General features: G+C 40.5%; 1 protein-coding gene across 1 annotated transcript in view; it reads left to right on the top strand.

Annotated features, from left to right (window-relative positions):
- Window positions 1-27,005, top strand: part of exoc2 (exocyst complex component 2) — a 54,705-nt gene that overhangs the window by 11,286 nt on the left and 16,414 nt on the right. The window contains exons 2-11 of the mRNA XM_079687100.1: window positions 2,432-2,581; window positions 4,500-4,676; window positions 6,323-6,449; window positions 10,144-10,257; window positions 11,753-11,877; window positions 17,723-17,803; window positions 19,540-19,685; window positions 21,140-21,221; window positions 21,314-21,416; window positions 22,851-22,969. Coding sequence (XP_079543226.1) covers window positions 2,464-2,581; window positions 4,500-4,676; window positions 6,323-6,449; window positions 10,144-10,257; window positions 11,753-11,877; window positions 17,723-17,803; window positions 19,540-19,685; window positions 21,140-21,221; window positions 21,314-21,416; window positions 22,851-22,969 — 1,192 coding nt within the window. The 5' untranslated portion in view covers window positions 2,432-2,463. The remainder of the gene's footprint in view (window positions 1-2,431; window positions 2,582-4,499; window positions 4,677-6,322; window positions 6,450-10,143; window positions 10,258-11,752; window positions 11,878-17,722; window positions 17,804-19,539; window positions 19,686-21,139; window positions 21,222-21,313; window positions 21,417-22,850; window positions 22,970-27,005) is intronic.

The raw sequence follows: 27,005 nt of genomic DNA on the forward strand, positions 1-27,005 counted from the left end.
TTGAAGGTTAAAGGTGGTATTGTAATGGACTGCATTACATTAAAGGGAAGAAAATATAATTCAGTTTATATTCAGTCCATTGCGACACTGTCACTAACTATGATCCTAATGCTAAAACAAATTCTGGATTAACAACTACTATTAAAAACTGAACATACTGTTAAACAAGATTACAGATTATACCTAAGATTTACAATACGGCAGAATGGGTGTATTAGACTTTGTACATCATAAATTGGCCACTGAATGTAAAGCCCACCATGTTGTCAATGATGTTTATTTGAACTCATCATGTGGCATGAGATGGTTATGGTGTCAGAGGGCTCGGACTTACAAACTTGATTTTATTATCCATTAAGGAATGTCTAGACTAATGAATTAATTATTCAGTCAATAAATTGTCGAAAAATAACAAGTCCAAGATGATGTCTTTTAAATATCTTGTTTGTTCTGAGAAACAACTCAAAATATAAATACAAATATAGATATTTAATATAAAAAAACAAAACGGAAACGATTGTACGAATAGGTGCCAATGAATTTACCACAGATTGATTCATTAAATATTTGTTCCCGCTTTTTATAAAAATGATTGTTCACAATTTCTGAGGTTGATGGAACAGACAGAATTCCAGCAAAAAAAAATATTTTTTTTAATTGATGTTAAGTTTGAAGTTGACTAACTTAATTTCTACAATTTATCAAACAGTGCTTTTCCAAGGTTTGCCTTTCTGGTTTTCCTGTTTCTTTTCTGACTGCTGGCTTTACCAAACCCTTGGAAGACGGCCTCAGAGAGATTGAGGTTAACATTTTCCACCTACACCCAGTGTCTGGTGACCATATAACTTTACTAAATATTCCCGCCTTCCCTGGTTCGGTCCTTTTGAATTCTGTGCCAAATTGAAATGGACTCTTACAACTGTACAATTGTGTCTGATACTAGGCCAGTTACCACCATGAACGTGCTGCAGGTCCAGTCCGTGTGAACTCCTGCATTGTTTGTGGAGAGCGTGTTTTGGCTGTGAAGCAAAAGGGCGGAAGCCTCTCTCAAGCAGCTTCAGAGAGTCCAGATCGGTCAGCCTCTCTCAGACCTGGCAGTCATTTATTAACAAACATCTGTGCTGCTGAAATACATCCTTTCATTTTTGCATTCGGACTCTTTCCCTCCCCTTCATTTGATCAGCCCCAACATGAACTGATTTCCATGGGTGCTCCTTCGCTGGTACCATAATCTGCTCTGCATTGTGTGGGCTCATGTGGAATGATTGGAGAGGCCAGGTTTATTTATCCTTCGCTGCGAGGTTTACATTCTTCCTTTCCTCCCTGCTCTCGGTCTGCTCCTTCGCTCTTGGCTCCCTTCTCTATTTTTCCTATTATCTGAGAGATAACTGCTGCAATGCATACATTGTTTGGAGACCTACAGGGCGGGAAATTAACACGAGCTGCCAGCCAAATTTGCTCCAATTTTGCTTGCCCCAGTCAGTTCTAAAAACCTTAATATCTGGCTGTCTGTTGATTTAGTTAAAAAAGATGTTTTACCATATTTATTATCTCTACGGGGTCGTGGTTCTATTCTTCTTATATCCCATTTTTTAAGATGTGGTGGTATAGCACAATATCGTCAACTTTTTTTGTGTCACGGTTTGACAATGCTATTATCCTTTATTGGTTTATCCACAGAAGTTATTTCCGCTTCTGGAGTTATCATTAGTGATTATTTTCACTGCCTTGATTTTTATTGTATGTCAGTCTGCAACATGCAAACGTTTTCTTTTATAAATATCTAATTATTTTTTACTGATTATTAAAAACTTGAATTACGTTTTTTAATAGACTTACATTGATACTCTGATTATTGTGTTATAAATGTTTTCATTATTAGATGTTCATATAGTAAGTGAAATATCAGTGTGTTTGTTGAGTTTTAGGTTACTCTACATGGAAGGAAATGTCACCTGAGAATTAAATAATGTTCTTTCAACTGTTCTAAAACAGAGAGGATCAGAATACTTTATTCATCCTGGGGAAAAATCTAGAATGAAAAGAAAGAAGAAAGCATACAATATTTATTAAAACATAAGAAGTTGGAGTAAGAATGTGCAATAACAAGATACAAATAAAATAAAGAAATGTATACAAAAATAGGAAGTTAAAGTAAAATGTCTTATAATATACAAAATAAAATAGGATTACAATATTTATATGAACATAAGAATTTAAAGTAAAAATATGAGAATGGAACGTCAATATATAACATGTATTTTAAAATATAAACAGTGGTATATTAGTATGGACAAGATATTAATGCAGAATTGTACAGTTTAAGGGATTATTGTTTCTTTGGGATTACTGTTTTTCGAGCAGAAATCCTCAGAAACAACTTAATAATGTAGTCCTCTAATGCATGCTCCCTTCTCCTCTCTGTTTCCAGGTCCAGGAGCTGATCGTCTGCCTCAGGCCACCATGTCTCGCACCCGCCAGCCCCCGCTGGTCACGGGCATCTCGCCCAAGGAGGGTGCGGCTTGGACCAAAGTCACCATCCGTGGAGAGAACCTGGGCACGGGCCCACCCGACCTCATCGGTAACACTTTTATAACCGCACACAGCACAGCCTTGGTTAAATGTATTCGTTTATTTCATTCCTTTAAGTTCAATTATCTTCAGTAATATTCATGAAAAAAAAATTGTTTCATACTTCTTTGTATTTCTAATTAGGTATGTATGTATTACAAGTCAAGATAAATATACAGTATATAGATGTTATTTCGATCGGCCCATATAATACGTGAACAATTTGGAATGAAAAATTATTAGTTTTATCGCATATGACAAATCTTAGGTTATGATTTTTATCGTTTCTATTTCTCTGTGGTTGCTTTTGTTATAAAAGATGGACACTGATGTTGAGTGAATATAGCAGCGTTATTTTTTTCATTGAATTTCTGCTGTGGTGCGTGGAGTATTTTGTAACTTAAGTCGTATTAACTGGTTTTATTAACGAACCCATCAACAAACCACAGCAGGCCCCTTTTTTTAAACAGGCTGGTGTAACGTTTATTTTTGTTTATATGATACGTAAGTGGATAGGACGCCTGATTCTTATCCTCCACTGGTCCATTTAGATTTTCTTTTCTTAACAATTTAATAAGTTCAGTAAAAAATACTGCCTAAAATTAAGTAAGTTAAGAGTCAAGCATTTTCGTAGAGAATAATTGTTTTGTATTTTACACCTATAGATACGTAGCAATAAATCATTTCATTTAAACTGGCTGTTTACATTTTTTAAAAGTATTTTCTGGAGGCAGTTCGGTTCTCCTGAAAAGTAACTTAAGATTCAGTTCACACAAAGCAAAAGTTGTAAAATCTTTTAAATGTATTTTTTTATGCAACAGTAATTTGAGATACATCATCTGTACTTGAGATTCTTTTATTCTACTTGTAAATAATCAATTCAAAGATAAAATCTTCCAGCACTTTACGAAGACAAAATAAACTCAACCAAAACTCCTTCAGACCAACAAAATAAAATAATAAGATATTATCCTGTTATGTAATTCAAAAGTGCTTCTTCTGTGACAGTTTTGCCAACTCTGTGTGCAACAAACAGCATTCTTGTTTCTGTAAATATTTAGATACTGTATGCCTAGTTTGAGAAACTCAAGAAGTAAAGATGTTGTTAGTTTGTCTTTTTTTAAGAGCCACACAGATGGACTATCTCCATCTTCTTCTGATTATGTGTTTGAACGTCACACTTTTCCCATGCCGATATTTCCCCTCATGTGCGCCAATTCCTCCTCTACTTTACTTCTTTGGTTTGAGTGGAGGTGGGGGGGCAGTGCAGAGGACTCACACACCGCTCCATGCTTGGAAAGCCTCGCTCTGGCCAGCGATACAGGGCTATTTCTGACTATGAGTGTCCCCGGGGCCTGGAATTCGACAATTAGATATGCACAAATGTGTGTGAGTGCTTATGTGTTCAAACAAAGTGGCCAGTAGAGAACAGAGGCAGGAAATGGGGCCCTAATTGGCATATTATTCACGCTTTTATGGGCTATTTCTCAATCAGCTTTCATCGTGTTCTGAAGTGACGCTTTTTGAATCCCCTCCGCTGGAACCGTAATCCCGTGTCTCTCTTCTAGTGTCCAAATAGTTTTCAAGAGGGTTTTAAAAAGAGCACGACAGATGTGAGGGGCAGAGTGCACATTGTGCCAGTAATGGGCCACTTAGCGCTGAAGTGACACACGTTAGCTTAAAGCAGCTGAGTGAGAGGAAGGAAGGTCACGGCCACCCACACCCACCCTGACCCCAACTTGAGCTTTGACCCCCTGGTGACAGTTTGACTAAACTCGCTGATAGACGCCAATTCTGTCTGAGTGAGCTCCTCTTGTTTCAGATAGTCTGTGTGTGTGTCGGTGCTACACAGTGTTTATGTGTGCTGTCACACTGTGGCTGTATCTCTCACCCTTTTCACCTTTTCCCCCTCCGCTCTTCCCTCTCAGGTCTGTCGATCTGCGGCCATAACTGCCTGCTGACAGCAGAGTGGATGTCTGCCAGCAAGATAGTGTGCCGCGTGGGGCCTGCCAAAGACGACAAGGGGGAGATCATCGTCACCACCAAGTCCGGGGGTCTCGGCACCTCCACTGTCTCTTTTAAACTGCTCAGGCCAGAGAGGATTGGTAAGACATTTCATTCGCCAGCCTGGACAGTAAAGCAGATAGAAGCTGCAACTACGGCTGCAGCTAAAGAATATTTGTCTTAACTCTTTAGTGCATAAAATACCAAAAGCCTAATGGGAAGTACATGTCAAAAGGTCCTAGAGCTCAAGGTGACATATTCACTATCCCCCCTATCTAACAGTTCAAAACAGAAAAAGGCAAGCAATTATATTGTAAAATGTTTCAATTATTGAAGGCTGAAACCAGGGCTTTGTTTGATTATCATAGGAAACATATATTAATATATTACCAAAGAAGCAACTAATAAACAAATAAATAATCTCTCTTTTAAATGACAAGCCAACATTGCAGAACCCATAGGAAAGCAACAAATGAGGGATAGTACAGTGGGCTCCATTCTGATACAAATGTCTTTCAAATAGACAAAACACAAACATATAAATAAAGTGTTCACCACCATCGCACAGATACATTACAAGAAAATGTACAGAATACAATTCTGCAAATAAATGTAATTCAGGCAAATAGAAAAATGATTTCACGTTAATCTAAACTCCTCATCTCAAACATGGGTTAACAATGTTTATTTAGGTTTTAACAATCTAATTCCAATACATCTGACTGCACAGATTATTAGCCACTCATGACTTGTGTGCAACATAGAAAATGTATGTGTCTGTCTATGACTTGATGCACGTCTGTGCACACTTTTTTTTAACCCTGCATCTATGTAAATAAATGGGTGAACATGCACGATATTTATCAGGGCTGTCAGATATTGACAGATTATTGGAAATGTAGTGTATATCATTCTTTATTATTCTCATAAGGAAATGATAGCCAATACGTTGACCATTATAACAAAGCCGGATTGCTTTCATTGAAAGGACAAGTTCAGCATCTACACACTCACACGGTAGAGGAAAAAACAACACAGTTGTGATTTTCCAAGTGTTTTGATGTATTTTCTTTCAAAAACTAAATGAACATTTAAACTCAGAACCTAACTAAAAGCCTGTCCTATTCTATTGTGTTCATACCAAGTGAACGTGTTTCTCAAATAGCTTGTTTAATTCTTTTAGAGTTTTACTAAATGCAACGTGTGTTGCATGTAGTTTCTAACGTGTGTCGAGCTATTTCAGAGACCATAGATCTCTTTTCTATGGTTCGTAGGTTGTGGTCTTTACCACAACCTACGAACATGTTAGAAAAAAGACTTTGCAGTTTACATTTGATTTGAGCTTTTCTGTATATTTTACGTTGTGTACTAAAAATACACTGCGTCTTTAGATATCTTTCTACTGTTTATGTATATATTTACTTTTTATTTTATTATATTTTTAAACATGCTGCTGTTACAAAACCATTTCCAAATTTGGGATGAATAAAGTATAATGTATATAATCGTATCTATTCTAATCTTATGTAATTGGACATACTGTATATGTGCATAGGAAAGAAGACATAATTTCATTTTGATATTTAGAAACATAGCTAAAACAAAAATAAAATAAAAAGTATGTGTAATATATTCTCATGCATTAATCTGCATGTTCTAGTGAGTGTAGATTTGGGTGTGTGTGAGGGCACATCTGGGATGCGTTGTTAAACCCATTGACGTGTGACACGCCTCTCGTGTCCCGCAGGTATCCTGGACCAGTCTGCTGTGTGGGTGGAAGAGATGAACTACTACGACATGAGGACCGACCGCAACAAAGGCATCTCCCCCCTCTCCCTGAGACCCAGCAATCCACTGGGCATCGACATAGACAAGTACGGACACACACGAACGCACGGACACAAAAATGCCTCGGCACAATCACACCGCCATAAACACACGCGCTCTAGTCATCGAGTCATGGTTTACATCCCTAAACAGAAACAAACTCTCCCCATATGCGGCCGTTTGAAATATTATGCCAACACAGCAAAGATTGAACCGCTGCTCACAGGGAGTGGAAACAGAATAATTGTGTATAAAGCAGAGAGGACGGCGGACGATAGAAAGGGATTTGGAAAGAACTAAGGCAGCGACCCGCACACATGTTTGTATGCGGCCGGGCAGCAGGCAGCGCGGGGCGGCCTCCCACGCGCCTGGCAGGGAGAGAACAAGTTGTAATATATAGTTTTCGTAGTCAGGTTCTGGCATTTCTTTGTTAGTGTTTGTTTGGCTAAGAGGGGCCGGGGGCAAGTGACCGCTCGTGGCCAGAGACGAGACCCCCATAAACAGGCCGGACCACTCACTCGTCTCTCTGGGTTGCATCCAGGATAAAACGTCATCGTAATTCTTTCTGACAGTAATGTGTTGATCTGATACGAATGAACTTTAGGATTAAATACTACTTAAAACATCTAATCGTAGAAGCTGTTTATAAGTAGAAGAGCATCACTCGTATGCGCATCTTTGCACAGTGATGTCACTGCTGAGCTGTAGATGTTTGCACCAGCTGTTTGTAGCGTCATACTTGGCCTAAATATAACGTCTGTCCGTGGAGTTTATTTGTTACTAAATATTTCCACATGCTTAACTACGAAACGATGGCAATAATGACACACAATAAGGTCTGCTAGGTAGCGTAAGTGGAGTCTTCTCTCCCTCTGACCTCTGATGTGACACTTATTCCCAAGAATTGCGATAAAACCTAGTTTTATTTTTTAATCTTTCATTTAGGCTTCGGAAATATATGTGAGATACACTGTTATTGCACCCACATTACACCCATGTTACACCCATACTAGACCCTTATTATACCCATGTAACATCATTACTACACCCATATTAAACCTTAATTACACTTTTATTGCATCCAAATAACACTATTATGACACCCACATAACACATTAATTCACCCCTATTTCATTCTTGTTACACCATCATTACACCCGCATTACACCCATATCATACCCGTGTTACACTGTTATTTCACCCATACTACACTGTTGTTAGACCAATATTAAACCCATGTCACATCAATGTTTTACCCATATTACACTTTAATTACGCTGCTATTGCACCAATTTTACACATGGCAGTGTTTCCTCTAGGATGGAGTCATAGCCGCGGTGCTAAGGCACGTGGGCCCAGCATAATGTGAGCGTGGAGCGCTTGAATATTTTTGAGTGTGTGCACGTGCAAAATGCGCCCCGCCAATTTGTTTCTATGTGTCTGCCAGCACAAGAAAGCCTCTTGAGGCCTAGTACCATGGCCGGTTCTAGACAATTTGCTGCCCAAGACGACATTTTATATATAAAGATTAAATGAAAAATCTCCACAAAAGACAATACACTACAAAAACAGAAACTTAATCACATAGGGTTAGGGTTAGGGTTAGACGTCAAAATTGCTTCAAATGTATTCAGTATTTTATGAACATGTTTGAATTGGGGGGTGGACGTCACATCCTCTAGGGGGGTCCCGGGGTATGCACCCCCCGGAAGATTTCTTGGAACATTTTAAAGTAAAATGGTGCACTTTGAGCAGAATTACTAGACACCTGATCTAGGGGGTACAACTCTAAAACACCCATATTAAAAAGATCGGTTTACATTTTAATAATCAAATAAGTATATGAACATAACCAATAACCTACCATAGCCAATAACAAATAAATGTAACTCACTTTATTTTTGTTGTTCATTCATATCTTATTTTACCTAGTTAACATATTAAATGCATATTTTTGTATCTCTCCAACTTTAAACAATATTTTTGGTTTACTGTCCTATAGTATACATTGGAATGATTTCAAGCCTGTTTTTATTTATCCTAATAATTATAAAGGAGTGCCTTGGAAATATGTGTTTACATAATTTGTGGTCAAAACGTTTGAGACCCACTGAGATAACTTAGACTAAAATTAACTATCTAAATACTCAGAGAGTCCTTAACCTCACTGAGCCTCTCAGTCTGACAGGAGAGCTCTCCTCCACCCTGGTTGTAGAAACATCTACTTCTTATATCCGTTAACTCAGCTAGCACCAGATTCTAATAACAACAGCGCCGGTACCGGTGTGCCCTCTCTCTCTCCCTCGCTCGCTCTCTCGCTCCCACGCTCGCACTTTGGCTGTGAGCTGCGGGCGCCTTATAAGCCAACATCCCCCACTTTCATCACTTACAGCGTCCATCGTACAGGGTAAATTAAAAGTGTAACCGGGGTGAAAAGGGTGTTACATTTACTTAATTATGAATGTTGTTACATCAAGGCCGGAAATGAGGGTGAGCGCCAACGGTCAAAAATGTTTTTTCCCTCCCAGAGCTACCAGCGCAGCGCCCCCCAGATCTGGCGCCCTATGTCGCATATGCCAAAAATCGGCCCTGCCTAGTACATACAGTGGCAATGTCTCAAGATTTAGCAAAAATACACCTTTATTGAACATACAGTAACACAAATACTACAAATCCACATAACAAACAATCAAAAATGAAAAAGGGTCGCCACTTATTATTATTTTAATTAAAAAATATAAAGCAAAAATATATATTTTAGCAGCGGCTCTGCGCCGCCACTATTTGTATATAGGGGAAACACTGCATGGACACAGCCTGTCAAATGACTGCATCCCTCAGGATACAGAAACCATTAAAGTAACAGTCTTTGCAGCTGATGACAATAATTCTCTCAACTTCGTCAGTCAAAAAGCAACAATCCTGTTCACTTAGTGTCTTCTGCAAACTAAACACATGTAAGAGCCTTCAAGTGGCATTGAATAATATAAGGAACCTGAAGAGCATCCTCAACTAGCCTCATTTACATATCCATGTCAACATCAGTCTGTCAGTGCTATCTAGTGAGCTTGACTGTAAACAAGACCAGTAGCAATTTGTGTATTGACCTGTATTCCCCTCAAAAAACACTAATCATCTACATTTAGAATTCTTCTTAAACATGAATTTCATCCCATTCAAAAGCAATGAATTGTTTAAATCACACAAAAAACTATTTGATACAGATACTTTATGCAACATTTGCCAGTTTGCCATCTTAACCACATTACGTATTTATTTTTGTTTAACAGATCTAAGAATTTTTTTCTGTACTAGTCGTACGTCAGTTGGTGTGTATGTGGGTGGTGATTGGGGGGGTGGAGGGGTTGGTTTGTGTAGGCTACGGGTCATTAGCAGAGATCAAACTTCCCTAACGAGGGCTCGGTCCTCAAGGGGCGCCCAGGCGTCACACACTGCACTTCCCACGCCAGGCTCTCCCAGCCTGGGGCCTTTCAGGCTGCACACTGCCCCCTGCTGGAGAACACCCACCCCAACATCACACAAAAAAAGAATCACACAAGTTACACAATACAATTTTTCAAGCCCTGCTCAATCGCTATTTGTTGTCTTGCATCAATACTTTTATTTTTCTCTGTATGAGTCTCATTGCAGTTCATGATTTCAACCTACTTTTGTACTTTGCAGCACTTTATATGTTTGCCTTTCTTCTGTGTTCACCTTTGTTCATCTGTCTTCTTTTAGAGGCAAGATCCCACAGAAAGACATCGAGGTGACCTTTCCAGGAATGAGTGGAGACTTCACCAGTGAGAACTTCTCTGCCACCTGGTACCTCATAGAGAACCACACAGGCTCCAGGTAAGTCCTCATGTCATCACCCTCCCTGCAACGAAGTTAGTCAATGCTTAAAAATTATTTAAAAAATAATATCAACATAGTGCTAAGTTGTTGGATGTTACAGGGACTGTCTGTGATAAATGCAAATGCAGATCAAACTGTTCTTATTGCATAAAAGAGGAAGAGAAAACAATGGTCAAATTACATATCTAAAATTGCAATATCTCGCTTTGCTCACAGTTATGCTATATCATGAATCGTCACCCCTGTGTCATGATATGTATTGTATTGCAAAGTTCTTGCCAATACACAGTCCCACAAAAAAGAGCTCTCGTAAATAATGGGTTTTGTATCACACAATAACCACCAGAGATTGGCTTGCATCATATAGTGTCCTCAAATGTAATAGTGACTAGGCAGAACAGAGATTAAGGACAAATTCCCCGTGGCTTGGCTAAGTGCATTAGTGCTGTATAGTGGCGGTATATCCTATATGTTTCTTTTAGAAGCACTTCTTGCTGGCATGTGACATCAGTGGCACGTAAATGAATGTGATGAGGAGACATTCCCTTGTATAACAAGTTGAAAAGAGGTTTATAGATCCTAGAAGAACTCCAATAAGTCCATTAATCAATACGTGGTTATACAACAGGATTTTAATTGGCAATCATTTTAATAATTGATCGGTGAAAGCTTTTCTATTTTCTTTATTCTGTATTAGTAAACTGCATATTTTTGTCTTTAGACCATTGGCCAGAAATGCCAAATGTTAAAATGTAAAGTATACAAAATATACGGAGGGCACAAAACTCAAAGCTTTCACGCCCCAGATTACGGCTGAATCTTCACATGGTCTTTTGGCCCCTCACAGAGCAATTAGGTATGTCAACGACAAGGCAGCGTGCTGACCCGGACCCCCCAGCCCAGTTGACTGTCATGTCAGAGCAGAGGAGAGTTATTTTGGACTCTCCTGGTTTCCTCTCCCCCTGCTTAGCCTTCCAGTAACCCAGACCCCAGGATCCAGCAGGACCAGGGGCCTCTGTTTGGAGCTCGCAGGGTTACTGTTTCTTCCTGCGGAGGAAACCCCTCTCGGGACACTTACACACGTACTCACATTGGCCAACAAATGTGTGTGTGATTGTGTTTCTACGATAAAAACGTGTGTGCAAAATGCCATCATTGTAATGTAGTGCTGAAGGCATTAGCCGACCAATCGTTTTTAAATTAATCAACATTATTTGAATAATGCTTTATTGTTATCCAGTCAAATTGTGGATTTGTGAGTTCTGGCTTCTTTTTTAAATATGATGAGTTTATGCTTTTCTCAGTTTAATATTGTAAATTGGAGCAGTTTGTAGATGTGATATTGGACTCCTGTCATGAGCATTTTTTAAGTTTATGAGACATTTTATAGACTTAACAGTTGCTCATTTAACTAGAATAATGACGAAATGATTGACAACAATCACAGCTTGTTGGCATTAATATAATGGCGTCATCATTTTTGTTTTCTCAGTTTTGAGCAGCTGAAGCTCGCGGCCAACAATCTGAAAAAGCAGGCGACCAAGAAGAACGAGGGGAGTCTGGCGTATGTGAAAGGAGGCCTCAGTACGTTCTTTGAGGCCCAGGACGCTCTGGCAGGTGAGAGGGATTAACACATTTCTGTGTGCTGTGGAATCGTACCAAATGGCCTGCACAAACTTTTCAAATCATCACTCTTCATCTCTGCTCATAAACAAGCTTTTGATTTCTTGGAAAGCGTGCGTGCGTGCGTGTCCTGGGACTTTTCCCCCTCCACACGCGGTTCAGCAGCGGTTGATTAAAGAGGATAATTTGGCTACCGTGGGAAAACCCTCCACTTTGTACTATAGTTACACGAGCCAACCTCAACATGGCTAACTCGCGTTACTCAAAATAAGATCAGCTCTCACCTGTCGCACACAATCTCACACACAAACACACATGAGGCCAAAATGATGTCAAGGTAGCCGAGACTGACTGCTGTCGCTCTGCCAGGTACTTCAAATCAATTGTTCGCTTCATCATTCATACTTTTGTCTGTTTACTCTCTCTTCCCGCCATAGCCGCTCAGTTACTTCCCCTTACTATTTATACGTACACTTTTCTGCCTCCATCATTATTATTATTGCTTTCCGTATGTTTGTGCCCCGGTTGGGAGAGAGGCAATGTTTTCATTGTTAGTGGCTGAATCTAAATAAACGGAGCAGCCCAACACAATGCAGGCCAGAGTATTAGGACTGATAGTGGCGATAACAGAGCCAATATGACCAATGGGAACAATGCGCAGTCATTCTCACGTTCAGACTGAGCGTGCCTACTGTGTGCCCACTGCCCCTAATGGGAAATGTACAGTCTCTACAGGATGAGGAAGCAATACAGTATGGATGGACTTAAACGACCTGTGAACCAAGAGTGCACGATGACGCTTCATGCGCCCTGTTGACGTTTATATAAAATGGGTAAAATATGCCCCACTTAATTTGCATCGCCTATTTTTTCAATTCGGAACACTTTGAGCTAAACAAGGTGGGGAGACAACCAGTGTTAATTTCGTCAACGAAAACTATGATGAAAATGTTTCGTCAACGACCTTTTTTACATGACTAAGACGAGACGATGACGAGCTAAAAATAGATTCTTGATAATAAAAACTATGACGAAATGTATATTTAGTTTTCGTTGACGAGACGAGACGGGACTAAGGTGTTAATGGTGGAGTATCGGACATTCAAAATGCAGCATATTTCCCCCCAAGTCTCCATCTTGTCTGTCAAAATGCATCTTACGTTTCTAACTTGCAATATCATTATTTCCGCTCTCTTCACTCCAGAAGAGCGATCTCCCTGTGTCTCTCTGTGTGGGGGGGGGGCTAACAGACGCTGGAGCGGCACACAGAGATCTGCCGGGGACGGAGCGTTCAGAGAGTATGCATTAGAGACACTCTACAAGGCTCGATGTGGACAAAGCTCGTTTGCCATTAGTTTTTTCGCGTAAACGCGTTGACACGAGCAGTCCGACAAACAGCTGCTCTGTTTCCCCAATTACGACTAACGTTATCACATCAGGTGCGCAGAGGTGGGAGAAGTACTCAGATCTAGTAGTTAAGTAAAAAAGTACCATAGTGTAGGGATACTCTGTTGCAGTAAAAGTACTGCATTCAAAATGTTCCTCAAGTGAAAGTAGAAAAGTATTCTCATCAAAATATAGTTAAAGTAGCGACAGTAAAAGTAGTCATTGTGCAGATTGGTCCATTTCAGAATAAGATATATGATGTGTTTTATAATGATTGATCATGAAAGTGTTCTCAAAGCTGGTAAAGGTGCAGCTAGTTTGAATGACTTTGTATACTGCAGGGTAGCTTCTGGATTTACTCCAGGTGGAACTAAAGTCTGATTTAACACTTGATTATATTTCTCATCATTCATCCACATCTACAAAGTACCTAAAGGTATTCAATAACTGTAGTGGAGTAGGAGTACTAAGTAGCAAAACATTGAAATACTCCAGTAAAGTACAAGTACCTCAACATTTTACTCAAGTACAGTGCAATATAATAACATCATTATGTATTTTTTATTTATTTCACATTTAAATAAAGCAATGTTAATTAGGTTTACAAGTTTTTCCCTTTAAAAAAATAGCAAAAAGTACCGGATCGATAAGCAGTATCGATAAGACTAGTAGTACCGTTAAAAACCTTAACGATACCCATCCCTAGATATTACACAAGTAAAGTGTTAAGAGAGTGAAATGTTGATTTACGAATTTCAACATTTGACATGCTTTCCGCTTGTTTTTTCCTTTCATGAGTAAATAGTCTTTGTGGCAACTCAACATAATCACTGGGGTCATTAAAGGCTCTATCTAACTACGCCAGATACACTAAATGAATGCTAACCAACTTGCTAGCTCATCAACAATAACGCTACAAACAACACAAAATAGACCTTAACATAAATGAACAGACGCTATGTAAGAAGCACAGACTCACTTTATCCACGCCTATCAAACAACTCCCACTTTTCAAAAGTAGTTTCCACTAAAAACATTCTTATATCCAGACCAGCAGCTCGACTTAAAGTTAATGTTTAAACTTCCTGACGGCTGCTTTCTCACCGTGACTCATTACAGCGCTGCAACATCCTTTCTCGGCCAACATTTGGCTCTCAGTCAGAAAAAAAGAAGTGGTGGCCCCAAATGGATAGCTCAAGTGGAGATATTCTGTATACTGTGCATGGTCAGCCAAACCGACATACCAGCCGACACGTTGCTCGAAGCCAGCCAGCGCACTGCCAGGCCTGGTTAGCACAGCTGCTGTCGGAGCAACTGTGAATCCTTTCTTTGTCTCTCAGCGGCCCTTGGCAGGTCTCTGTTGTTATTAGTTATTCCAAATGAACCTCACCGGAGTTGTGAACGTTTTTTTTTAAATTAGCTGTGAAATGTACAGGGTGCTTGTGTGTTCTCTTTGTATGTTAACATTAGCTGCAGTGCTTCCAGCGCCCTCAATCACCATCAAGACCATTTCGTTCTCCTCTCCTGTTTATTTTCAATCTCGCTTGCATGTGAGATTTTTATTGATGACCTTAATAGAAGTCTGGAGTTACTTTTTAATGCAAGTGTGCTGCTGCTGGGAAGGTGGAAACAAGGCAGAGAAGCCAAATCGGGGTAAAGAAATGAGGCGTTTAGAAAATATTTAGAGCAAACAGCAGGACTCTGACTTCAATAACCGTGGGGTTTCCCTACCCCCCTCTATTTCGTGTCCCCACTAATTGCTTCTTAATTGCTCTTAAGTACAGCTAACCAAATCCAACAGAAATAGCGCAAAAAAATCCCATGTGTCTTTCTAATGAACTATGAACTGCAGAACTTTTCATATAACAACCACAAATGTTGTTAATGACAGAGCGATCTGTTAGCACTTGCAGAAACAAGACTGGGAGTTCGGGCCAACTCTTGATGCTTGGGTTGTATTCTAAAAGCTTCCAAAGGGCCCATTAAAATGGCATTGTAAAGTTGCATGGCCTCAAAAGCTCAGCATCGATATGGAACTAACAGTGCATGCATTTTGTTATTAAGGCAAAGGACCTCATGCCAATCAGCAGACTTATAAGGCAGATCAGTTATCAAGCTATCTGCCTAAATACAGTTTCTTTGTCAATCTCATTTAACAATTCAGTCCTTCTGCTCCATTTATTTGTTTAAAAAAAATGGAAAGGTTGCATACACATTCATAACTTGGATAAAAGACTCAAGTTCTGTATAACCATAGTTGAGGTAGTTTGATGGTTAGAACCCTGATTACAAGTTCATTATATTCTTATTTCATTATAGCTTTTAAGTAAAGTTCAAGATGCACCGTTTGGCCTGTAAAATATACTGTGTTTAAAACTGAGAAAAGCAGGAAATTCTGAATTTCTAGCCATTTTACCTGCCAGGTGTTACTATTTACTGCGGGTAGAAAGTTATCTTGTGGTTATTTAGTCAAATAATGTTTCAAGCAACTATATGTGGAATTCCTGAAATGATTATATCCAGTTGTTCAAGCTAGTTTTGAGTCCACACAGTGTTTTGTAGTGGCCAGATTCTTTCCCCATTGGTTGATATTCTGTCAAATCCAATATTAAAGTTGTTTGCATGAGGGATATTTTTCTGTAAACCCTCCATGTGAACCACCACAGGCTGTTGAAAGAGACGTGCATGGAGCCTCAGTGACACACGGAGCCATGCTGTAGACAGAGCTGATTGACTGACGGACAGTCTGTCAGGGAGTCCAGGGTTGTTTCTACTAAAAATGTTGAAATTTGAGGTTTTTCATTGTTGTGCGAACAGGAAGTCTCCCAGTGATGCAGGAAACAGAACGGCTACCGGGTTCCAAAAATGCCATATTCCCAGGGCCTATTCCCTGAGCCCCCCGGCCCCGGCAGGAGTCAAAACATCTCCAGCTTTAGAATCCAGGGACACTGTATTTTTATTCTTATTCAGTTTTTTTCGTCTTCCCTCAAACGGTTCCAGGAAGTGAAAGCGGGCGCTGCAGCTCTTCCTCAGGTTCGGGCTGCGTGTGTTATCCGGACTCTGACCTGATGTTTAGGTTAGCAGTGACGTCATGGGCCCTCCAGTGTGTGACAGATGCAGAGGACACACAGCTGGCAGCAGGGCAGGGGGGGTATTGCGGAGACGTGAAGCAGACCTGCAGTGTGTGTGTGTGTGTGTGTGTGTGTGTGTGTGTCTTCCTGTGTGTTCAGCCCTGTCAATCCTGCGCTCTCCCATACACACTCCCACGTCTACGTGCCTTTATCTGAACCTGCCGCGTTTTGTACCGGTCGCCGAGCAGCGAGAGGTCCACGAAAAGGCCAGCGCCGTCCGTACTGATTAGCCAATGGCATGTTTGAACAGCGTGTTTTAGGAATACCTCAGTCCCTGCCTTGAGGCTTCTGTCTGTCAGACTGGGCCCACATCTTTATTTACAGAACTCTTCCCCCACCCTTTACTTTGCCTCCCGCTCCTTCTGCTGTGTCCAAGCTCTTATAGCATTTATAGAACTGAGAGAAGAAGGAAGGTAGGGACGGGAAAAAAAGAGAAATTTCAGGATTTCTTCTTTTTTTTTCTCCCATGTTTCTGTCTCTTAACTTCATTCTTGAGATGTCTACCCGGTGCATATTTGATTCGCTCCCCAAGTATGTAGGAGAAGGTCTCCTAAGCCGTCTCCACCTCCCTTCCACTCTGTCAATAAACCCACACTGCAGCTCTCAGCGCCCGGCTGCCCAATACTGCTCACCATTTATTTATTCACTGGGGTAGCCACACCACTGCCTCTTTTCTTTGCTCTCTCTCTGTTTTCTCCCCTCATTCCCTCGTTTTAAAGTCCCTCTCCCGCGTCAAGCTCTTCATGCTAAGTGATGGATACAAGCCTTCAGAGATTTTCTTTCCCCCTCAAGTCATTTTTGGCATCTAGACCTCCTGCTCTGCTCTCCCAAATGTTATTTTTCAGAGAGTTGAAACATTTTAGATTCTCATTACCTCCAGGTCAAAGGGCTCCAAATGTCCCAAGACCACAAAACCGTGTTGTTAATAGTTCTGCTGAGGTGAATTGATCCAGTACAGTTACCGCTGGGAAGGGGTCACGTCGTTTACTGCGTGGGAACAGGCCGAAGGAGAGGGGGGGGGGGGGTTAGGTTCAATAGCAGCATCTATAGGCGGAGAACCGGCGAGGTTATCTCCCATCTATCACTGGGGTAGGGCCTGTTTATTGTTTTACTTTCGGTTCCTGAAATTGAAAATGTTCCTATCTCAGGAGACCGGATGTGAGTTGCTTTATAGCGTAGAGAACCATTTCCACTTTTTCTTACATTACTTCCTACATCAGCATAATGCTATTCTTTCTCAAGTTTTATTTCCGCGGCTTTAACTGTATATTGTCCATTACAGTCTTTTACAATACAAAATCAAACTGATGTTTGTGTTGCAGCGATCCACCAGAGGCTGGAGTCTGATGGCACAGAGAGAGTGGAGGGATCCATGACCCAACGACTAGAAAACATCCTGAACAGTAAGCATCTTTGATTTAGAGTCAAGCACCACGAGAAATTGTAAATGTACAGTTTCAAGTTTTGATAAGCACCTAAAATCCCCATTTTATGTGTCAATAAATGCATTGATAGGAAATGACAATGAAATGTCTAATGTAGCAAAAGCTGGTTTGATCAAATCCAATTTGAGTTCAGAGGAAATTATAAATTCTGTTATATTTGAAGTTGTTTAATTGTTTTCCAGTCAGATCGAGTTGTATGAAAAATGTAGTATTTAAATGATAAGGAACCCATTATTTATTTCAGTTAAAAAAATAACATAATGTATTAGCAGAGCATGTTATGTTGACAATCACATATTGTACACTCTTTATCATTTATTTATAACTTCCAAATCATTGCACCCTTTCGGCTATTTTGTTTTACTTTCAACTAGTTTTTGTTCATGTTAACCAAACATGTTATTTTATTCGCATGATAGAATTAAGAGAGGTACATTTTACAGGTAATTAATTATGATATATTAGGACGACTATTTTAAGAATACAAAACTTTTACATTTGATCAAATAATCTCAACTCAATGCTTACTGGCTTTTTCAGAGCAGCTTAAGTGCATCCTTCAACCGTTCTCAAACTCGCCCCCCTTTCATCATGTCACATCATCATGGGGGGAGGTTTTAATCCCGTTCTCTGTTAAAAATCAGTTTCAGAAGTGAATGGCAGTGCTCTTTTACCATTTGCTGAGGATTGAGAATGTTAGTAGGGGGCCATGGAACTTGAGTTCTGGTTATTTTTTTATAAAGTTGAACCCACTAGTGCCAACAGTGTTTGCCCTAGCAGCCTAACATTTGAAATGAAGGTGTGTGTTTGTGTTCATGCACATTGTCTGTGACATCATTGCATTCATAAGCAATTGTTTGCAGTTAAGATTATCAATTATGTAATCCTTTTTGCAAATGAGAAACCCTAAGGTTACATCTTTTGACAATGTTACAGTAAGTCCTTGACATTTTAAATAAAACTCAATGAGCAAAGCGATTATGAGAAGAGACAGTCTTTGTGCTGCAAAGCTTATCACACCATGATTTGCCATCTATGAATTACTCTGTCTATGCCTTTGTAGAGCTTCCCATTTATTACAAGCAGATCCCTCAGCAGATCATGTGTTCCCCCCCTCTCATCTCATACATGATAATGTGACTCCCCTAATGGAGGGTCAATAAGCAGGTCCTTTTCCCGGAGTCTAGTGTAAATAAGCCTTGAGGCCGGACGCAGCTTTCATCCTCAGACTTGCAGTGCCCAGGCCACCGGTCACCCCTAAAAACTCAGCGCCAATCACAAAATAGAATGTAAGTTTGATGACAACTACGATTGGCAAGTGAAAACAATTGAAGAATTCCTCCGTTGGATCCCATGCTGTTATTCCTTCAGGGGTTTTGCTATGGGGGCGGGGTTTGTTATGATTAGAAGAAGTATTTTCTTTTTCTATCTGACGACACATCCAAGGCCACCCACGAAGCCGGTTAGTCGCCCAAAGGTCCCAATAAACTGTCCGACCAGCAGATAGCCGTCGCTTTCTCTTTAGCAGCTCAGCCTCTACTGTGTCAGACACAAAGAGCAGGAAGAAAACCAGAGACTGACATTAAAAGGGAAATGTGGTATCAGCATTTATTTATTTAGTATCCCGGTTTCTCATTTGCTCCTGCTCCTCTGGCTCCCTCTCATTCTTTCACTCTTTCTGCGTTTCCTCGTAGGAGCGAGCGATACTGCAGATACTCTTTTCCAGGAGGTCTTGGGGCGGAAAGACAAAGCTGACTCCACACGCAATGCTCTCAACGTCCTGCAGCGTTTCAAGTTTCTCTTCAACCTGCCACTCAACATTGAACGCAATATTCAAAAGGTACTATCCACATTAAGGATGGGGGGAAATATGGTTCATGTAAGAAGTAGGATACACAATTTCCAAAAAAGCTTTTTTCTTAAATGTTTTTTCCTTAAAAGATTCTAATAATTGCAGCTGACTGATAGTAAACCTACACACCAGTATTAGTGTGTAATTCATTGAAAAATCACACAAAATACCAGCGTACAATTTATTTTTGAAATTGAGTTTCTGAGATATAAAAAGGCAGCTTGCCTAAGCCTACTAATTGTATAAATAAACAGGCAGCATTTTTATTTATTGTACTAGTTATACTTGAAGTTACTAATAATTAAAAAATACAAAAAATATTTAGGTTATAGGTTTTATTATGCAAGTTTAGCACAAAAAAAATGCTTATTTTTCTCATAAGTTTTTTCAAATGTATCAAAAGCTTCATAACCCTATTCACCCTTTAGTCCACTTTGTGCCTTCATTTCCCACACAGTTTTTGTCAGCACACAGCAGACTAGAGTAGATCCTAAAAAAAGGCAACCCTATGTACTGGGTTGATTTTCTCTAGAATTGTGACCAACAATAAACCAATTTGAGTCATTAAAAATCCAAAAATGCATACCCCTAATTCACATAGTCCACGTATGTACAAATTAATACCAGCTCATGTATAAAAATATATATATAGCTTCCCTTTCCTCACCTCTTCAGTTGTAATGGTGTCATTCAAGCTGTGTGTAGTAAGATATCAGATATGATCTTTCGTCAAGAAGGGAAAGCCTTCAGCTCTCTGGGTGGTGGAGGAGGAGGTGATAATGTGTTCTGCAGTCTCAGATCCCCCCCCCCCCCTACTATAGCATACTATAGCCTTTAGAGCTGGTTATCTGTGAGGCTATTATTATTTTCCTCTTGGTTTTTATGAAACTAATCTTGAGTTAATTTGGCAATCATAACAAACATATAAGTCTTTTAATATATTCCTTTTTTATTATTAAACCAGAGCAATCATCATAAAACCTAATATCTCACATGAGAAGCTTCCCAAGCTTTTATACGTCCATCTGCAAGTGTAACTTCATCTCACTTCACCTCACTTTATTTTAAATCATTTTTCAGTAAACTGGTGGTCTTACAGCAGATGCATAAATACAATCTAAACATAATCCCAAAAAATCAGGGCCTAGATAAGACACAACAAATATGTAAATAATAAAGCGTCAGTAATATTTTTATATTTTGCTTGTAGCACATATATTGATACAATTAGTAGTGATTACTTCAAAGTGTTTCATACAGTTTTCCCTTTACACGATTGCATCCATCCAGTATGCATATTTGTTTGAGGCGCAGTCGGAAGGCTGTCATCCAGAGGGTAGAGCGAGAGAGGCTTAAATCAAATGTTGTTTCAAGATGAATACGTTGAAATGAAAAAGAAAAAAAGCTGCTTGTGCTGTATTTAATTAACTTTTCTCCCTCAGGGTGATTACGACGTGGTGATCAACGACTATGAGAAAGCCAAATCTCTGTTTGGCCCTACTGAAGTCCCTGTTTTCAAAAAAGGTAAACATGTCATTTGCATTTTTGACTCGACAAATGAATCACATAAAGTGAAAAACAATCTCACAACGGTTTGTTTTGCTGCTCCGCTCTAGTGTACGCTGAGGTGGAGACGAAGATCGGAGCTCTGAGGAGCCTCTTGCTGGAGAACCTGCTGCAGACCCCGTCCACGCTGCACGACCAGAAGAGATACATCAGGTCTCTTCACGTCTTCACAACACAGCAACGGCTTTTAATACCATCCGTTTATATTCCTCACAGTTGTGCTCTATTAGTTTTTGCATAATTCATTATATTTATGTGAAACTGGTTTTTAAAACACTATCCGGCAGTTTTTAATTTCTTGACATGTGTCACACTATTTCTAAACACTGCGAGCGGTCTTTGGTCTTGAACTATATTAAGGCGTATTTCTTATCCCCCTTCAATACACTCCGTTCGATTTTTTTGACCTGACATTGTTTACCAGAACTTCGTCCTCCATAACATGTTTCCCTTAACTCTAAATGTTCACTTTTAGCTTTGTGTTGTCCCGTTCTCTTTCTCTGTTTCTATTTTGCTGCGTCTCCCCCCCCCTCCCCCTCTATCCTTCTGCCCTCTCATACTTGTGGTATCCCCCGATTTATTATTGTTCAGACCAACCTGTCAGGATCACAGAGACCAGTCCTTCACCACACGGCAACATCTTTCATCCTGCTGCGTCAGGCTCGACTCTGAACGCCCACTTCTGTTTACTCTTGCCCTTGATGGTGGGCGCTAGTCTGCATGTGTGTGTTTGTGCCTGTGGGTCTTGCTCAATCTTCTGAAGGATGCCCCCTAATGAGAAACAAATGAGTAGCTGGTTCAGAGGATGACAGTAGAGGGAGCCAGGTGACAGTTTAGTCAGTCATCTGACAGCACACAGGTCACTGAGTGATGCCCACCAAATTAAATCCAGAGGGCCAAGATCTTCCTGGTATTGGTGTTTTGATGACTTCTACTGTACCTATCAGCAATTCCTGTATGGAAGACCTGAGGGGCAAATAAATAAATTAGGACCGGTTTAAAAAAGGTTTGCTAAAAAGTTTAATAATTTTCTTTATCTGTAAAACAGTTGAAGAAAAATAAAAGTTAAAAAAAAGGGACTCACCAGCAAAAATGTTTACCCAGCATAATTGTTTTTAAGTTGCTTTTTTTCATCCTTGAAGCCAGGTTGGAAGAAAAGTTTTGCCATGTGAAATTAGTATTTTTTTGTCCGGCTTTATTTGTATGTTTTTGCTGTAAGGCTCATGTTGGCCACAAGAGGCTGTATTGCACCATTGACGGATGTTTTAAAGAGGACTAAAAGCCTTCATGTTCTTTCGGGTGAGTTTTAATTGAACTTTAACACCCTGAACATAAGGAAACTTGCTAACTCAGTATTTTGTCTTTCATCTTTTCACAGAAAAAAAGAAGAAGAAATATATAAACAATGAGCCTGAAAAAAACCCATCCTCTTTCACCTTTTCTTAAATCATAAATCCAGGAGAAAACAAATAGAAAATGGATCACCTGAACTTGTCTTCTTGCCTCACTTGCCTCTCAGGGGTTCCGTATAAAAAAAGGTGTTTTTTTTTCTTTTTCTTTGAATCTAAATGTGTTGTGCATGTCTAGGTACCTGTCGGACCTTCACGCTCCAGGCGACCCAGCGTGGCAGTGCATCTACGCTCAGCACAAGTGGATCCTGCAGCTGATGCAAAACTGCAGGAATGAGTTCATCAGTGGCCAGAGAGGTGAGCAACTCACACTCAAATGACTGGCCTTTTTTACACATGAAGATTAAAAGCCCCTAGCATTTCCAATCAAACGGCTGGTGGATGTCATATGAGTCTGGAGGTAGCAGAGAGAAGAGAAATCCAGCTGCTTCTACATCATACTCTCTGCTTGCATTCCCCCTCTCCGTCACCACCCTCCCTCCCCTCCCTCCTCTTCTCCAGGCTTGCATGTTTATTTTTTCATGAATGTATGAATAAGATGAAAGTGAGGGAGCATTGGCTTTGGGTTTCAGGGCTTGACATGTTACTGCACACGCACACATACAAACCCTTTTTCTCTCGCTCACACACAGCTTCACAGATGGATTGGAACAATTAACCCCAATTAAGCCGTTCCTCTGTTAAATCAGCCAGCAGAAAAATGTGAACGTGAAACCGTCAGGGAAGAACAGCGATTCGCAAACTACGCTTACACCACACACACTCTTACACCCGTACTCACACGCCCAGAGACACCCGGACAAACACATTGTGAGTGGGTGGCTGCTTCACATACTGCAGCTGGAACGTAAACATGTCTAATGCTAAGGGTAACAGTGGTTTCCGGGGCTCAGGCTTGATGGATCGGGGGGTTGCTGTGCTCCTAGCCTCTCCACAGCTAAATATCATCCTGATTATCATGTCAGGGATGCCCCCCCCTCCCGGTCTGTCCACTCATGCATTCCACAGCAGCATGTGGCAGGGAGCGAAGTTGCATGCAAAGCAAATGCAGTCAAACTTTTCTAAAAATAGAAATGTCCCTGTAAGGGATTAATAAAGTTTACCTTCTTCTTGTCCTCCTCCTTCTTCTTCTTCTTCTTGCAAAAAATAAGTACCTTTTAATGTTAGTTTATTTACCTTAATACACAAGTAAAAGGCATGTAACCTTATATATAATCACTATTCTATTAACATTACAACTCTGACACTGCATAAACAGCAATGACTGCATAGTCTGCATAGACTGCATGTCATATGTGATGTGATTCATGGCTATTTCCTGATGTGCCACATCTATGGTAAAGCTCTGTTTATGTTCAGACACCTTAAGCGATTTGAAGGGAAAAGGACCTTTTACATTAAAAAACCTGCAGTAAGTGACTGTGTTTGAACGGTCTGTGTTTGAACCTCAACGACCTTAGACTTTCTGCGGTGTTGCCAATGACGTCACGTTACCTCTGCCGCCGAGAGAGGACACTCATCATTGGTACAACCACACGAGGCCACTTTGAGGAAAATGTAAATGTAGGTCGTTTTAAAGTTACCCTGTGAAGATTTGTTCTCATAAATAAACACAATTCTGTTTACATATTGTGTTACTCATCAAAACATCAGCAACAAAATATATCTGCATCCATGTTAGCAGTCTTCTTCTTCTCTGCTTTTCGCTGGCGTCTTGAGTTTCTTGGTTTGATAAAGACGACAATTGTCCATAAGTGGAATAACGCAAAAATGTCAGGTCACTTGCATGCTTGTGCAGAAAAGTGACTCTGATCATTTGAGAGAACTGGACACCATGTTCTAAGATGAAAATAAGCATTTGCCAGACTTCCATCTGTTGAGTTACATTGAGCATGCTCCTCTCTGTTGGCTGACTGAATGGCTCCGTAACAGCCTGGCACTGGCTGGATGGTGTGGGCCTTTATAGGGCCAATTTGTGGCTCATCAGGCTGATTACCTGAAACAGAGAGCCAGCGCGCATAAAGACCCCTAGTGTAATTGGAGTGGTTGTCAAGGCACAAGAAACTGATTTCCGGATATTGAAATTGTTTTAAATGTCCCCTATAATACTCTTTTTTCATCAATATAATGTAGTTCTCAATTTCTGATTGGCTGGGCGTGCAAACCACGCCCCGTATAACTCAGAAAAGTTTTGTGAAGCCGCCATTGTATTTGCTCGCATTAGCATTATTAGCATTAGCCCAGCGCACAAACGCAGAGAAACTAACTTATGGCAACACAAAAGAAAACATGGGAGAGGTGGAGATGAGGAGGTGCCGACGAGGAGGTGTTCTGGCGATTTACTCGGAAGGCTTCAGTAGAAGCTGCTGGGACTCCCAGCAGCTTCTACTGAAGCCAGTCCCCAAATCCGGGGACTTCTGGCCGGGGACTTCGGGTGGCAGTATACGCCATGAAAAAGTGGATTTTGCATAATAGGCGACCTTTAACTTCTGTCTGCTGATAACTTAAAAAGTAATTTCTTGTGATGCTTGACTAAGGCTCATTCATGGGGGACTTGGCGAGTATTGCACACATAATAGCAACAAGACAGCACAACTATTGGCCAAAAAGTCCCAAAAGTGTTTAAACAATTGACCAACACTGTTGCCTTTCTGGTCAGGACTATTTTCATCCACATAAAGGCAAAACATAAACACGTAAGGTTTCCCATGTTCATTTCTACTCTTGTCATAATTTTCCCGCAGCCAGCTGTCTCCTGTCCCCTCTGCTGTCACACCTCACAGAGAGCCCCTCTATTTCCACACACACACACACACACACACACACACACACACACACACACACACACACACACACACACACACACACACACACACACACACACACACACACACACACACACACACACACACACACACACACACACACACACACCTGGTAGCTATTTACCATCCGCTGCTCACCTCTCGCCCAAGTATGAAACCTGTGCCTCTTGAAACATCCCTCCACCCAGGCAGCCCTTGAAACAGCCACCATCATAAAAAACCACATCCACTACATTCCCCCGACCCCACTCTTCCTCCCCCTTACCGGTACCCCACAGCCTCCCCCCCATTCCGGGCGGCCTCCTCTTCCTTCTCGTATCACATTCAGCAGCTCAGTGTATTTATAAGCCATTTTGTATGCTATTGTCAGCATCACACGCTGCACGGATTAGTCCTGTGTGATTGATTATTCACGTCTGCAGTAACTGATGTCATTTTTCTTCTCTTCTCCTGCGTTTCCAAGTCCAAAATATGAGGTCATAGGCCGTTCTGGGGGAGTTATGATTCCATTAATTACCCCATGAATTGCCATGAACGTGAAATAGACCTATCCATCTCTGTTTGGCCAAAGAGACTGAAGTTCCAGCGTTCCTGTGACGAAACATAACAGCACAAGTTGCTTCCGTATGTCTAAACAGTCCCATCGTGCCCCGGTGCTGCAATCTGACTCTGCCCCCTTCAATTATATCATTCTTATTTCCCCAACTGCGCTCCATCTGCCAATATCAATACAATTAGCAGGACCTTTTACTCGTAGGAAAATGGGTTTGTCAGTGAACAATTACTGGGATTCTAGTGTTCGTACTTCTGACTCTCAAACATGCGGTTGTGATTTTAGACTCAGTACTACCCTAGGGTGAACGTGTTAATGAATACTCTTCAGTTAGGTCATTGTATGTTTATCAGAGCAGGGTGGTGTATTTTTTACTTTAAAGAGGCCCTCTTGTGCTTTTTGAGGTTTCCCTTTCCAATAGTGCGTAATATAGATTTTGTGCATGTAAACGGTTTGCAAAGGCTAAAATCCTAAAGTTCCCTCCTGGGAGTTTCTCTCCCACACACCTCCCCTGCCTGAAACGCCTCCAGTGAACTCCTTTTTCAATTCTGTGACATCACTATTAGTCTTATATAGCGCTCAAACATATTGTTCCTGATATGCTAAGGGGCGGGACATCGCTATGCAGTTCACAAATCACAACAGAGCCAGCCAGCTAACCAATCAGAGCAGACTGGGCTCTGGTTTCAGACAGAGGGTGAAGAGAGGTGCTGCAGCACAGGCAGCATGAAACCAATAAAGACCTTTTTTAACAGTTGTGCAAGTAAGCATGTCTAAGGAGAGGGAACATATCAATATAAACCTGAAAATGAACATAATAATGCTCCTTTTAAGGTTGTATTTTTTCTAAGAGATAGATTATATGTTTAAGTGTCAGATTATTAATTTATTCTGAAAGAGCTCAGAAAACTATGATACAACTTGATTCAAGACAAAAGCTCAAATCAAAAAATGT

The sequence above is a fragment of the Notothenia rossii genome, assembly GCF_949606895.1.
Source record: "Notothenia rossii genome assembly, chromosome: 1".
Classification (NCBI taxonomy): domain Eukaryota; kingdom Metazoa; phylum Chordata; class Actinopteri; order Perciformes; family Nototheniidae; genus Notothenia; species Notothenia rossii.